The following is a 15,273-nucleotide window of genomic DNA, read 5'->3' on the forward strand; positions in this document are numbered from 1 at the left end:
TGGGCTGTTTGATTCAATTTACTGAGCTGATTCTTTCAGGCTGTTTGTTTCAATGAATCGAAAGTCTGATTCAACTGGTTAAGCTCATATAATTTGCATAGTGTACTTGCATATGTATTTTATGGGATTTGTTTAATAATTTTTACATCCTTTTTGCTGTGTATCTTTATCATGTGCAACAAGCTTTCCCATCTTTGATCCATCCATCCATTTTCTGTACGACTTATCCTACACAGGGTCGCTGGGGAGTCTGGGGCCTATCCCTGGGAACTCAGGGCACAAGGCGGGGATCACCCTGGATGGGGTGCCAACCCATCACAGGGCACAATCACACACACGTTCACACACTACAGACAATTTGGAAATCAGCCTGCAATGCATGTCTTTGGACCAGGGGAGGAACCCAGAGGAAACCCCTGAATCACAGGGAGAACATGCAAACTGTGCATGCACAGGGCAGAGGTGGGATTCAAGCCTTCAAGCCTCCAGCCCCAGTGGTATGAGGAAAGCGTGCTAACCACTAAGCCACCGTGCCCTCCCCATTTTTGATCCTTTTAACAATTTTAACAAATCAACAAAATGACATTGAAAAGTGACACAAAATTTATGTTGCAAAATACAGATTTACAAAACTGACAATATATTAGTACAGTTTTGCTATTACATGTTTAAGAACATTGAAGGGAACAGAACTTCTAGCTGTGTACAGTTATGGCATCCTTATTTGTACTGTTGTAGAAGCATGCTTGGCCTATGAAGCTATATGCAGTGGAGGTCAGACATTTGGATCAAATATTTAATATCCACTTTTTCTAGAAGAAGACAAGAGACAGATTATGAAGTTGTAGTAAATAAAATGATTCAGAAGTGATTTTATGTTTTTAATTAAAGACAACTCGACTTGACTCTTCCAGCTCTCTGGTTGGAGAACTCGTGCAGGCCTGCTCTGGGGTAAAACACCAGGTGAGCACAAGATGGCAGTGTTGGGGCAAAGAAATTTCTGTGTGCTCTGTGGTGTCTAGCAAGTGTATGTACTGCTGATAGAGGAGCTCACTAACAGTTTCAGTCATTTGTTCATTTTTAACATGCTAGATTTTAGCATGAACATTTAGGGCTTGGGCATCATTTTTGTTTAGTAGCATATATTTCGAGCCTTATTATTTTCTGTTGTTGAACATTGATGCCTGTGTACCTATAAAAGTAGGTGTAAAGCTTTATTAGCTATGCAAAGCTCTCAACAAGAGCTATAAATAAGCATCCCTACATAATGTATAAGGCCCTAAAGTGATCCTGCAGTTGGGCTGATGCCCAGTGAGAGTGTTTGGTTCTAACATTGTCCTTTTCAGAACAGAAACCTTGACAGAACATGACAGAACCTTACACACACCCACACACACACACCCACACATACACATAATGCACACACGCACATAACGCAAACACGCACACACCCACACAATCCCCACATGCACATAAACCAAACACACACACACACACATAACACACACAGACGTAACACACACACACGTAACACACACACACACGTAACACACACACACACACACACACACACACACCTGTTCTCTTTAATTGTTGTCACTATAGAACCTGATCTGCCTCTAATTGTGGTGTTGGTGGTTTTGGGATGGTCTGATAGAAAGTTGTGTTGGAGAGGTGCAGGCGTGCTGAAGCGACACTGCAGCACTGTGGGACGGGACGGCGGCCAGACCGAACCCTGCGACCTCCCCACACCACGCTCAGCGCTCTTAGCTTACACTGCACTGCGCTGCTCTGCTGAAAATGCTGAAATCATGCCAAGATGGAGGAGAACAGAGAGGAGGGAGGAATGACTCAAGCAAGAAACTACACAAAATGGCGATGGCTTTATTTTGTTAAAGTGGGAGCAGCCCCAACATGAGGGCTTTGTGAATCAGAAGTGCTTTATGGTGGATGACAAATATGTTTCTTATTTATTTATTTATTTATACATAAAATGGGAAGGCAGGCACATCTGTCATGTGACATGGTTTTGACTCCGGTTATTTCACAACCCTTTTCCAATAACAAGATGCTGGTTCTGGTGCATAATCTGGAACCGTTTAATGCTTTCCCACCGCAAAAAAGGTTCTTGGTTGGTCAAAATGCAGCTGGTCTGGAACCCATTTTAGACAGCAATTGATCAAGCTATTAACATGTCTGCCATTAAAATAAGATGTGAATGCTGCTAGAAGGATTTACAATATTTGTTGGCGGAATCAGTGCCAACAGGGCAACAAACCAAACAGAAGCTGCAATGCTAATATTAACGTCTAAAAGCAATAAAACCACACATCTCTCTTGATTGCATCTTGCACAATATTGTTGTTGATAGAGAATTTGGTATTGGATGGTGAAGTGTTCTCAAAGCTACAAATGCAATGTGTAAAATCCTCAAAGGTCACTGCTATTTTTTTACAGTGTGGCACATTTGGAAAACTTTTAAAAAGGTTTGCTGAAGAACTCAATGAGAACCAGTACCATGTTTGGTGGAAAAGGGGTGTCAGTGTGCTCTGATGATGGAATGATGGTCAGTGGAGTCGAGCAGGATGAGCGGGACAAGGTGAGAAGGGCAGTAGGTTCAGTCTTTGTGTCCTTGTCTGGTCTCACTTCTTCACCTTGCCCTGGGCAGCCACAGCCTCCATGGCCTTGCGCACAGTCTCCTCATCCCCGAGGAACTGCATGGGCTTCACAGGCTTCAGGTCCTTGTCCAGCTCATAGACAATGGGAATGCCGGTGGGCAAGTTTAGCTCCATGATGGCTGCATCAGACATGCCTGGAGAGGAGGAGAGGAAAAAGACACAGGTAAAAAGGACAAAAGCTGACCTCTGACCTAAATGAGTGCATATTTTTGGTCTCAGTTTGTTTTGGACAGTTGTAGCAGTATAAAACAGTTGTTTATTATTTCTGACATGTGACATTACTGATGCAGAACTCTGTAAAACTCTTCTCCTGTTTCTTTTGGACCGTTACACTGTGATTTACATCTCCCATGAACTCCTTAAGTCACCTTTCAACTAACAAAGTTAACAGGCTAACCCATGAACTAGCATTATAGGAAACAGGCTAAAGACAAACTAACATTATAGCAATCAGGTTAAAAACAAGCTAGTATTATAGTAAACAAACTAATTCATTAACTAACATTACAGTAAATGGGCTAACTCATGAACTAGCGTTATAGTAAATACACTAACTTATCTATCATTATAGCGAACAGGCTTAGCCATGAACTAGCATTAGTAAACTGGCTAACGACAAAAAAAAGATTATAGCAAACAGGATAACTCAGGATCTAGCATTAGAGAAAATAAGTTAATAATATATATAATTAGTGTTATAGTAAACAGGCTAATTCATGGAATAACAATATAATAAATATGCTAACTTGTGATCTAGCACTATAGTACATTAACTAGCATTGTATTAAACTGGCAAATTTATGAACTAGAATTATGGTAAACAGGCTAATTTGTGAACCAAAATTATCGTTAACAGGCTAACGCATAAATTAGCACTAGAGTGAACAAACATATGAATTGCAATTGATATAAATAGGCTAAATAACTACTGTAAACAGTAAACAGCTTTGGCTACTGGAAAAAGTAGCACAGTAAACAGGCTAACTGCATTACAGTAAGGCAATTAAAAGCGCACTTGTAACTAAAATAGCCTTTATTCAGAAAAACTGTTGTTTGGGAAAAAAAAAACAGCTACTTTATTGTTGAACATTTTCCTGAATGCTTTCCTACATTTCCAAACTTCTAGAGCTTTTCTGTGAACTACACAGAAAACAGGTTTTCACACTAGAAAGTGTTGTAGTGTGTTCAGTTAATTTTCAAAATCTTCTCCTGGGATCCTAAAGTGCTGATATAATCTTTCTGAGGTTGAGTGTGAAGTGATAAGGTTGCCCCTAACCATTCCTGGCCCTTTCTTTCCCTCAGGAATGACTGAGTGAAGCTCAGCTGATGGAGAATGTAAGACCTTTCTGCAGAAAGGTCGCAGCTGTAACGAGAATCTAGCTTGTGGCCTTTTCCTCTGTGTGTGAGCGGGGCCTATTATTAGATGCATGATCATCTGGGAATGTGAAAGCCTCATGGTCAGACTTGCAGTCTGTCGTATGTGTATGTGTGTATTCAGAGTGAAATTGTGTGAAACTCACTCTCCAAGTGCTTGACAATACCACGCAGGCTGTTTCCGTGGGCTGCAATGAGGACGTTCTTGCCGGCTTTGATCTCAGGGACAATGACGTCATTCCAGAAGGGCAGTGCGCGTGCAATGGTGTCCTTCAGACTCTCACAGGTGGGCAGCTCGCCCTCCTTCAGACCCTTATAGCGCCTAGACTGGTGGTAGAAGATGAACCAACCTGGAGTCATGATGCATGATACATTCACGAGACTTGTACAAAAAAATTAGTATAAATATGTGTAACTTTGTTAAGCAATTTCCCTATTACATGACTCATTACTGAATTGGTACTTCAGGGTCTAGGAATAATATTTTTTAAGAATCAGTGTCCAACCTCGCTGATGATCTTGTGGTAGGGATGGTCTTTATCCATGGGTGGAGGAGGGATGTCGAATGAGCGTCTCCAGATCTTCACCTGCTCCTCTCCATGTTTGGCTGCTGTCTCCGCCTTGTTCAGGCCGGTCAATCCACCGTAGTGACGCTCGTTCAGGCGCCAAGTTCTCACCACGGGCAGCCACATCTGGTCTGTGCCTTCCATGATGGTCCACAAGGTCTTGATGGCACGCTTCAGCACGGAGGTATAGCACACATCAAACTTCATGCCTGCTTCCTTGACGGCTTGAGCACCACGCTTGGCCTCTTCCACTCCCTTCTCGCTGAGATCTGCATCAAACCAGCCACAGAAGCGGTTCTCCTGGTTCCAGCTGCTCTCTCCATGCCGCACGATGACCAGACGGTGGACAGCAGTCATGATGAGTGTGTTTTGGATATGAGGTTGACCAAACCCGTGAGGTGCAGTCTTCTTTGCTGTTGCACGCACACACACAGACACACTGTGACAGTGAGCTTGGGAGCCCTGAGTTTATAAGCTTTGCTCTTTTTATAGCATGGTGGAATGTGAAGCTGTGTGGATTCCCGAGATCAGCCGCTCTGAACCAATGGAAACAGCTCGACCTCTAGACAGACGGCTGGGCTCAGCTAGTCAGATAGGGGCTTTTGAAGGTGGGTGGTTTGTCTGCTGGCTCTAAGGGCAAAGGTTATCTATAGATTCAAAATAGCAACATGACTTTTAAACTGAGAGCTGTGGAATAAAAGTGCAAATATCAGAGATAGACTCACAGGCTCATAGTACTTCTGAATAAAATAACCTGTACTGTTTTAATCGACTCTTTAAAGTTTTGAGAGCTTCTGCAGAATGAACTAACCTGAGCAGTTCAGTCCAATATTACAAAACTACATAAGAAAAAGTCTGAAATTTTACACTCAGTATGACGAAACACAAATACCAAACCAATTTAAGGTGCAATGTCAGAAAAATCAGCATAGTAAGCAAAAATTGCCAGAATCACTGCAACATATCAAAAATGCTACTTATTTGTTTCAGAAGATGAGGAGATAGAGCTCTTGGCTTGTGTGCAGAAATCTAATTCACTCTTTTCTCTAAAATTCATCAGTATGTGTGTCATTGCGTCTGGAAAGGCAGATTTAGATTTAGTGAGTGACTTTAGTACAAGGTGTACTAAAGTGAGTAACTAAGTACAAATCAGTGTGTGTTCTGTTTTATGTTTCATCTGTTGGTCTGGTCTCCTCATAAGTGAGAGCATCAGAAGGCTTTTCCAAAATCAGGTCGACAAAATTAGTAGCGTCTGCCATGTCAAGAATAGCAGCAATATCCAGCAACCCAAAACATAACCTTGGGGATGCTGAGCATCCAAAATACACCTTGTAGGAAATGGGCAGTATGGTACCATTTTGTATACCAGTTAGAGATTCTAGTTCTAAGAAATATGATAGATAAATGATAGGAATGGCAGTTATCTCTAGAATACATATAACATGAGCTGTAGGAAAAGGAGGCAGAGGACAAAGCAGTATGTAGGCCTCATGATGAGTAGGAGCTTGTGGGTCTCAGGAGAGAGCCTCGTGAATCTCCAGTGAGAGAGGTCGTGAATCAATAAGTACATCACATCTTTTTTAAAATGATCTGAGTGATCTGGTTATTATAGACAAATGTATAGAGCTAAATAACTAGTGAAGGATATGGATATGACAAACTGCATCTACATCTCTGGTTAATTATCTGTTGAAATCTTTGGATGCAGTACTCATGATAACCAGCAGGGGTAGTCACGTGTCATGTTAGAAGAATTTCAACGTATAAGCTTGTCTATCCCAGTGACTGTACAAAATTCTGTATCCCCAGAGCTTACAGTCTGAGTACAAAGTTGGTAATAAGTTCAGTTTAACATTAAATCTGATTACAGAAATACAACACACTTAACAGCACAATACAGTGCAGTGCATAACTGACTTCACAGTGCAGTACACATAGTTAATATCGCATGGTACACTTAATAGCTGAAACAGGAAAAAGCATTAAAGCAGGGTGTAAATGATATAATGATATTAATGGAAGGAATTCAATAGCTTTCATAATGCCTGTTTTTGGTTAGCTGTGCTGTATAGTGTCAGACAGTGGGGTAAAGATGAAAATGTGTGGGGTTGGATATTTTAGTTTTGTTTCTGTACATTTCTGTGCACATAGTTATTGTTTAAAATAAAAACAGACCTTAATGATAGTAAAGTTAATCTGAGACAATCCAGACAAGATTAACTGTAGAACCCTTAAGGGGTTCACTGATTTGTTTTACTGAGGGAACCCTTAAAAGGTCTGGATTTAACTAACCACCCTATCAAAGAGGGGTTCCAGGTAGTAGTATCCAAATATTTCTGAGTGTGTGTCATAAACATTCAGAACAAATGAAACACTATATTTTTTCTTAAACAAATATTGATGCATTTGTTTTTTCTTAAATAAAAATTGATATATTATTGCTTATTCTGAAAAGCAGGTATTTTTTGGGTTCCATGATTTGTATCTATTCCAATCAGTAATTATATTAGACTGTTTAATCATTTACTATTTTACATATACACTGTATGGCCAAAAGTATGTGGACACCTGACCAACACACCCATATGTGGGCCTTCCATAAACTCTTGGAATACCAACTGTGTGTCAGGCCTCTTCCCCAAAATAAATGCCCAACCTCATTAATGCTCTTGTGGCTGAATGGGCACAAATCTCCATAGCCATGCTCCAAAATATAGTGTAAATCCTTCCCAGAAGAGTGGAGGTTATTATAATAGCAAAGGGGGACTTCATCTGGAATGGGATGTTCAACGAGCACATATGAGTGTGATTGATCTGGTGTCCACATACTTTTGGCCATATAATCTACTTCAATTGGAAGTCTTGGGCTCAAAATGGAAAAGTCCTATTAAAATAATATATAATTATGCAAACAACAACAACAGCAACAACAACAACAACAACAACAACAACAACAATAATAATAATAATAATAATAATAATAATAATAATAATTATTATTATTATTATTATTATTATTCTCTAAATCTTTACAGTCTTGCACTATCCTTTCTCTTCCATAGTGCTTTCAATTCCTCCCACTCTGTCTGTCTCCCCTCCCTTTCTCTCTCTATCTTCCTCACTCTCTGTTCCTCCCACTCTCTCCTTCAGTCGATTCTGCATAGTCAGAGTTTAGAAAAGCACTTGCGTCAGACCTGCTCTTCCTGGCTATATAAGCAGTTGGGACTGCAGCAGAGAGAGCAGTGTCTCAGTCTGCTAGCTGTGAGAGGAAGAAAGAGGCAGAGCAGATTGTCCTTGAAGCCATGAGTGGCATCGGCTTTGATCCTTACTACACCTCCTCATACAAGCGCTGGTATGTGGAGAGTGCACCCCCACGTGTGGCGACACGGACCCGTTCCCGCACCGTGTACTCCAGCCACTCATCTCCGCTATCCTCGGCTCGGTTGCAGTACAGCTCCCCTGGGCGTGTCTCATCCTCCTCCTCCTTGCTGCTGAGCAGCGCTGCCCATCCTCTGGATCTGGACCTGAGCCAAGCAGCGCAGGTAAGCTCTGAGCTTCGAGCGGTACGCACTCAGGAGAAGGCCCAGCTGCAGGAGCTCAATGATCGCTTTGCTGGCTTCATTGAGCGTGTCCATGAGCTCGAGCAGCAGAACCGAGCCCTTGAAGCTGAGCTGCTTCTGCTGAGGCAGAGGCACAGTGAGCCATCCTGCCTGCGTGCCCTGTATGAGCAGGAAGCCCGTGCTCTCCGAGCCGCTGTGGATGAGGCTGAACTGGAGAAGCAAGCTGCAATGAGCCGGAGGGAGCACTTGGAAGAAACACTGAGGGCCCTGCAGAGGCAGTACGATGAGGAGGCACTGGAGCGTGAGAACTCTGAGGCCAGGCTCATGGATGCACGCAAAGAGGCTGACGAGCGAGGTCTTACCCAGGTGGAACTGGAGAAGAGAGTGGGTGTCCTTCTGGATGAGCTGGCCTTCCTCAAGAAGCTCCATGAGGGTGAGATCTCTGAGCTGCAAGCGCAGATCCAGTATGGTGCACAGATAGCTGTTGAAACTGAGACGACCAAACCAGACCTGTCCAGTGCCCTGCGTGACATCCGTGCACAGTACGAGAGGCTGGCAGCACGCAATATGCAGGCTGCAGAAGATTGGTTCCGTGGGAAAGTGGGGCATCTGACGGAGACCGTGGCCCACCACACCAGCGCTGTGAGGACATCCAAGGATGAAGCAGGCGAGTACCGGCGACAACTGCAGGCACGCATCCTGGAAATAGATGCCTGCAAGAGCCTTAATGAATCATTGGAGAAACAGCTGAGGGAGGTGGAAGAAAAGCAGAGCGCAGAAATCACAGCCATGCAGGTTAGTCTATATTGCTGCTGGTTAAAACAAATGAAATTATTTAAAGCAATTGTATAGCTCCAATAGTACTTTTATGTCATAAAATTTCAGATACAACTTTAGCATGTTTTAGCAAACTGATCATTACTCTGTCAAAAAAGGTCACATTATAATGCTAATTCGGCCTTTACATGCCCAACAGGACACAATCAATGAGCTTGACAATGACCTAAGAGCCACTAAAGGTGAAATGGCCAGGTACCTTAAAGATTACCAGGATCTTCTCAATGTCAAGATGGCCCTCGATATTGAAATAGCTGCATACAGGTAGGAAACACAACAGACAGAAAACTGTATATTTTATGTCTGATGAGATAACTGATGGCCTTTTCTTGATGCTCACTTCTAACAGGAAGCTCTTGGAGGGTGAGGAATCCCGCCTCAGTGCTGGCATGGCAGGAGGTTTGGCCAGTTCCTACACGATGGCTCCCTCCTATTCACGCTCCATCTATTCTGTCCCGTCCAGTGTGACCTCTGCTGCCCCCTATCTGCTCAGCTCTCGCCTGGTGAGCACCACCCTGTCTGCAGAACCTTCTAAGGAGGAAGAGGAAGAGGAGGAGGAAGAAGCAAAGGAAGAGGAAGAGGAAGAGAAGGAAGAAGTAAAAGAAGAAGAGGAAGAAGAAAAGAAGGAGGAAAAGGAAGAGGAAGAGGAGGCAGAGGGGGATGAAGAGAAAGAAGAAGCAGGGGAGAAACAAGAGGGTATGCTAGCATTTTAGACTTTCATCCTTCTGATGTCAATATATATTAATAAATAATTTCTATTTTGCAGAAGAAGAAGAGGAGGCTGCAGAGGAGGAAGAAAAGGAAGGAGGTGAAGAGGAAGTTAAAGAGGGTGAGAAGCAGGAAGGAGAAGAAGAAGCTGCACAGGTTGAGGAGGGTGGTGAGAAAGAAGGAGAGGAGGAAGAGGCCGAGAAAGATGAGGAAAAAGGAGAAGATAAGGTCGAGGCTGAGAAAGATGCAGGAAAAGATAAGGAGGATAGTAAGACAGCTGAGCCAGTTAAGGAGGAAGCTGAGACAAAACCCGAACCAGCTAAAGAAAAGGTCAAAGAGGAGCCCGAAAAAGCCAAACCCAAAGAAACAGAAAAACCAAAAGCAAAAGATGAAGGTGATGAAGCTAAAGCTGAGGGAAAGCAAGAGCAGGAAAAGCAGAAAGAGGAAGCAGAAAAACCCAAAGCAGCAAAGTAAAAAATCTCAGGCAGTACCAAAACCTGCACGTATTTACCCTCAGTTCTCTGACGATGGCGCTGAATCCAAAATGCAATGCAAAGATAACTTGCATATAGAATCAGCTAGAACAGCTTTGAAAGCAAATTACTGCACTATATTTATGAATGAAAGAGTACTAAATGTGAAAAAGTGAAATGTTGCTTCTGAAAGTGCAATAAATCTATGCCTCTGATATGCTTCTGAGACTCTCTCATTATTTCATTTACATCAAGCCTTCTGTGTGCAAACACACACACACACACACACACATATATATATATATATATATATATATATATATGCATATATGATACTAAATATTACTCTGTATTTTTTCCAATCCTAATATCATAATATAATTCTTCATGGTTCATTGGTTTTTGGCCCACTTCTGTACTTCAGTTCCAGTGTTGTGCTCATTATGCTTAAAATGATATACACACCAAACCCTAACACTATTTTCCATTAGAGAAAATTGTTCAGGACAGAGTTTACATTTGTGGTTTCTTGGTAACATGACAAGCTATAGTTTGACAAATGATTATAGCTGCTATTAGGTAAGTGATAACAGGAAATAACTTGTCTCCACAATATTAAATGTAATTCTAAATGGAAAATAGTTGTTATAGGAAAATAATCAGCTTTAGGGTGGTAACAGTAACTCCCTGTCACTCAGTATTTTACTATAACACTATAACAGCACCATGCACAGTGTTGTATTCCTTACTTATAGTCAATTTTCTTTTGGAGTAGCATGTGCCAAAAACAATTGGAGTGTACCATATGGCCAGCAGCTGCTAATAATTTCACACTATTGCCAGGACTTTAGGTTGCTGAGGTGGGTGTGGCATTGCCTTTTTTTTTTTTAAAGACTGGCATTTTATTTTTCTTTAATAAAAAGTGACATTGAGTAAAATTCAGTGTCACTTTTTAATAATGTGGTTAATATACTGTATTACTAACAAATCATCATCAAGAAAATAATGTTTTATTTATGACCTCAATAAAGATATTGAGATGCAAATGTGCAACATAAATAACGTTCTTATATACATATTTTGTTTTTTAAACACACACATACACACACAGACATTTGGAGTAGCACCTAGTTATTTTTAATAATCTCTACAAAAAAAAAAAAAAAAAAAAAAAAAAAAAAAAAAAAACAGCACCCACTAATATACATATATTTATTTATTTTTATTTTTTAGTGCAGTGTTTGTGTTTATTAAAGTTGTATCGATTCCTTTTTCCTCCTTTCATACTCCTTTGTGTAGTGTCATTGGGCAACTTAAATTGTGCTTGTAAAAATTTCTAATACATAATTTTAGAAAATTCCAAATCACACATAGATGTACAAAATTTTTTCCATATTTGTATAACATAACACAGGATGGAAATATATTGTTACAGATTATAATATGCTGTAAAATCTGCTTGGTCTGTTTCATGAACCTGTTTCAGTCATATTTTACTCAACACAAATTATTTTATTCATTACAAAATTATACAGTATAGATCTGAACCATGTTAACTGGGCACTGAAAAATAATACGGGTTTTTTTTATATGGTGAAAAGCAATATGTTACTAAAACATAAACAACACACCCCAGTTATTGGTGGAAAGTAATTTTCTCAACAGAGTATCTGGCTTGTGATCTGATTATGTTTAAATATGAGGCCTTCTAGAATTCAACTTTATTAGAATGTAATTTTCGATGCTGTACTGTGTTCCCACTCATTCAGGAATCATCTACAGCACCATACACCATCCTGCACACACACGTAACTCTCCTTATATTTTTACAGCTTCCTGCAAATGATCTGAAAGCTAGTTGCAGCATCATTTTTGGACTGCAATATATATTATATATAGTTGGGCACCCCTGGCTTAATTACATATTTTATTGATTTTTGAAGTGAAAAGAAATAAACACAACCTCTGCAGCAAACTATTTACAAATTTTTTTTTTCTGCATTTTCTTATGTCAATACATAATTAATTTATATTTGATTAACTTAAAAATTATTAAAAAAATTAATTGGAGCCTGTGCAAAACTTTGGACACCCTTCCAGTTTTAAAGTCCTAGAACGTAATTAACTTTTAAGGCATTAATTGACTCATTAGGTCTACTTAGGCATTAGGAATAACAATTCCAGAGCCTAATAAATTCTCAGACTGTTCAAACCACTTGGCAACAACCAAACCATGTGCAGTCAACAACCGTGGGTTCCTCTAAACAGCTGACCAAGGATTAGAAAATGAAGGTAATTGATGTCTATAAAGAAGGGGAAGGCTTTCAAAAATATCAAATCACCTGCAGGAATGTCTACCTGACACAAAATTAGAAGTACACCATTCTACTGGGCAACATTGCCTGTACAAACATGATCTGCATGGAAGAATCATCAGAAGGAAACCTTACCTGCAACAATATTGAATGTCTGATGTATGCAAACCAACATCTAGATAAACGAGAAGCATTTTGGAAACATGTATTGTGGAAGTAAGAATGGAACTCCTTGGCCCCAAAAGTACCAAAGTACACCAAAAGTACTTTTGAAGAAACAAGCAGTTTTTGATGAAAAGAACATCTTACAAACTATTAAGCATGGTATGAATCTATTACGCTTTGGGGTGGCATGTCAGCCAGAAGCACAGGAAACATGGCACATGGAACATGGTAGATGTAAGAATGGAATCCAAGAAATATCAACAATTTTTGGATGCATATATGACACAGTGAGTCTAGAAAGTAAAGCTGACAAGAGATTGGCTTCTATAACAGGACAATGCAAAACATACCTCAAATTCCACCATGAACTGCTTCAAGAACCGGAAACTTAAGCTTTTGGAATGGCCCTCACAGTCCCCTGACTAGAACATCATAGAAAATATGTATGTAGATCTTAAACATGTTGTGCATGCAAGATGCCCATGAATATCTCAGAACTAGAAGCATTCTATAAGGGAGAGTTGGTGAAGATTCCTTAAACAAGAATAGACAGACTCCTAACTGGCTACAAAAAGCTGTGATATCTGCCAAAGTGGGTGTTACTAAGCACTGACTTAGTAGGGTATCCAAACCTTTGCACATGCCACAATTGCTATTCTATATATTCTATTTGTAAAGTAACTTAACTACTAAATGCGTTAACATTAGCAGAAAATGTTATTTGTAAAAATAGTTTGCTGCAACTATGCTGTTTACTTCTTTTCACTGCAAAAATCAACAAAATATGTCATTTGACCAGGGGTGCCCCAACTAATGCATACAACAACATCATATGGATTAGCCAACAAAATAGATTTTATATTATTGTGAAAACTGAGTCCATGCTTTTGAACAGTATATATTTGCTTATTCAGTACATATACAGTTCAGAAGGTAAAAATAGACATTAGGTTTATGCATTATGCTGCAGTGTACTTCAGTGATAAATGGAAGCATGCAAAAACTGTAAAGTAGTACATAAAATCTCGAGGGAAACCGGGCTTTTCGGAATGAGGTTCCATATTAGTGGTGCAGGAAAAATGTTGTAGAAATAACAAAACTAAAAATCTGACCTTTTCAAATCATTTGTAAAAAAGTCCAAAAATACTGACTACCATTGCCAATATATAGTAATATTTACAAAGGATGAGAAAGATTAAATCCAATTCACTGGTGCACATCAAAAGCATTCATACACTAAATGATCTATTATATTTATATTGCTGTATATTAATAATTATATTATACCCCAGTGCTGTCGAATTCTGGATTCTGATTGGTCAGAAGGTGTTAATTTATTTTGTGTAACAGCATCTTTGACAGTAGCGCAGCTGCAAGCCACAGATTTATATTAATATGCTTGATTTTTGTAAGGAGATGTTTAGTTAGGAGGTGACAGCGGAGTTTACACTTTGCAGTTTCTTGGTAACATGACAAACTGCATTTTTATTAACTTTTGTTATTTTTATTAACAATCTTATTAACTTTGAGGGATAGAGAGACAGAGAGAGAGAGGCTGCTGAGGGACAACTGTTTATAACTGCTATAATGTAAGTGATAACAAGAACTAACTTATTCATGGCCTTTCAACAACATTAAATGTAACTATAAACGGCTAAAAATAATAATATCTTGTGCTTTAATAAATAAAAACTTGTTAGTATTGCTATGGTATAAGAAGAACAAAGGTATAAAATACAAGTGTCTTTGTATATTTACAAGATTATATACAAGGACATTCCACGTATCTTATATAGGACAATCACGGCTCCTGCTGTGTTGGAAATTCGCTATTAGGACTTGATATCCTATGTTTGCTTATGAATGTTGAAAACACTGTTATGTTTAAGTTATGTGTAATGTTAGAGATTTGTCAGTGGCAATGTGTGCCAAGAAATCATTCCCCACACCATTACACCACCAACAGCAGCCTGAACTGCTAATATAATGCAGGTTGGGTCCACTGAATAATGCTGTGTTGCCAAATTCTGACCCTACCATCTGCATGTCGCAGCAGAAATCAGACATTTATCATACCAGGTGATGTTTCTTCAGCAATCCAATCTTAGTGAGCCTGTACCCACTGTAGCCTCCGATGGCTGACAGGAGTGGAACCAGATAAGGTCTTCTAAAGGTTTGAAATGTTGTGCATTCTGAGATGCTTTTCTGCTCAAATAAGTTCTTTGAGTTATTTGGTTATTTGAGTTACCATAGACTTTCTGTCAGCTCAAACCAGTCTGGCCATTCTCCTCCAACCTCTCTCACTGGAAGTTATTTTCTCCCTGGAGTTATTTGTTTTTTGCACCATTTTCTGCAACCTCCAGAGACTGTTGTACATGGAAATCCCAGGAGATCAGCAGTTTCTGAAATACTCAGACCAGCCTGTCTGGCACCAATAACTATGCCACAGTTAAAGTCACTGAGATAAATTTTTTCCCCATTCAGACAGCTGATGAACATGTGAACATTATTTATAAGTTTTTTATCTGTATCTGCATGACTTTATGCATTGCGCTGCTGCCACGTGATTGGAAAATTGCATTAATGAGCAGGCGTAC

The 15,273-nt window shown here is 39.9% G+C and overlaps 2 protein-coding genes across 2 annotated transcripts; one reads left to right on the forward strand and one right to left on the reverse strand.

Moving 5' to 3' along the window:
- Nucleotides 1–1,864: 1,864 nt before the first annotated feature.
- pgam2 (phosphoglycerate mutase 2 (muscle)) lies at nt 1,865–5,097 on the reverse strand. Its single transcript, XM_026941156.3, has 3 exons — nt 4,559–5,097; nt 4,199–4,379; nt 1,865–2,812 (listed from the first exon to the last, which is right to left on the reverse strand). Exons 1-3 carry the CDS (start codon nt 4,973–4,975, stop codon nt 2,643–2,645), a joined length of 768 nt encoding a protein of 255 aa, XP_026796957.1. The 5' UTR covers nt 4,976–5,097; the 3' UTR covers nt 1,865–2,642.
- Nucleotides 5,091–10,411, forward strand: nefla (neurofilament light chain a). Its single transcript, XM_026941155.3, has 5 exons — nt 5,091–5,226; nt 7,769–8,973; nt 9,155–9,279; nt 9,365–9,711; nt 9,782–10,411. The coding sequence occupies exons 2-5, from the start codon at nt 7,921–7,923 to the stop codon at nt 10,195–10,197; spliced, it is 1,941 nt and encodes a 646-aa protein (XP_026796956.2). The 5' UTR covers nt 5,091–5,226; nt 7,769–7,920; the 3' UTR covers nt 10,198–10,411.
- The last annotated feature ends 4,862 nt before the right edge of the window (nt 10,412–15,273 follow it).

This window comes from Pangasianodon hypophthalmus, chromosome 15, assembly GCF_027358585.1.
Source record: "Pangasianodon hypophthalmus isolate fPanHyp1 chromosome 15, fPanHyp1.pri, whole genome shotgun sequence".
In the NCBI taxonomy this organism is placed as follows: Eukaryota; Metazoa; Chordata; class Actinopteri; order Siluriformes; family Pangasiidae; genus Pangasianodon; species Pangasianodon hypophthalmus.

Bases quoted from the DNA above. Each gene is read 5' to 3' on its own strand.
- pgam2 (XM_026941156.3), bottom strand. From the start codon at position 4,975: ATGACTGCTGTCCACCGTCTGGTCATCGTGCGGCATGGAGAGAGCAGC. The intron at 4,380-4,558 runs GTTGGACACTGA...TTCTACCACCAG, and splicing joins ACCACAAGATCATCAGCGAG to TCTAGGCGCTATAAGGGTCT. The intron at 2,813-4,198 runs GTGAGTTTCACA...CCTCCTCTCCAG, and splicing joins TATTGTCAAGCACTTGGAGA to GCATGTCTGATGCAGCCATC.
- nefla (XM_026941155.3), top strand. From the start codon at position 7,921: ATGAGTGGCATCGGCTTTGATCCTTACTACACCTCCTCATACAAGCGC. The intron at 9,280-9,364 runs GTAGGAAACACA...CACTTCTAACAG, and splicing joins ATTGAAATAGCTGCATACAG to GAAGCTCTTGGAGGGTGAGG. The intron at 9,712-9,781 runs GTATGCTAGCAT...TCTATTTTGCAG, and splicing joins AGCAGGGGAGAAACAAGAGG to AAGAAGAAGAGGAGGCTGCA.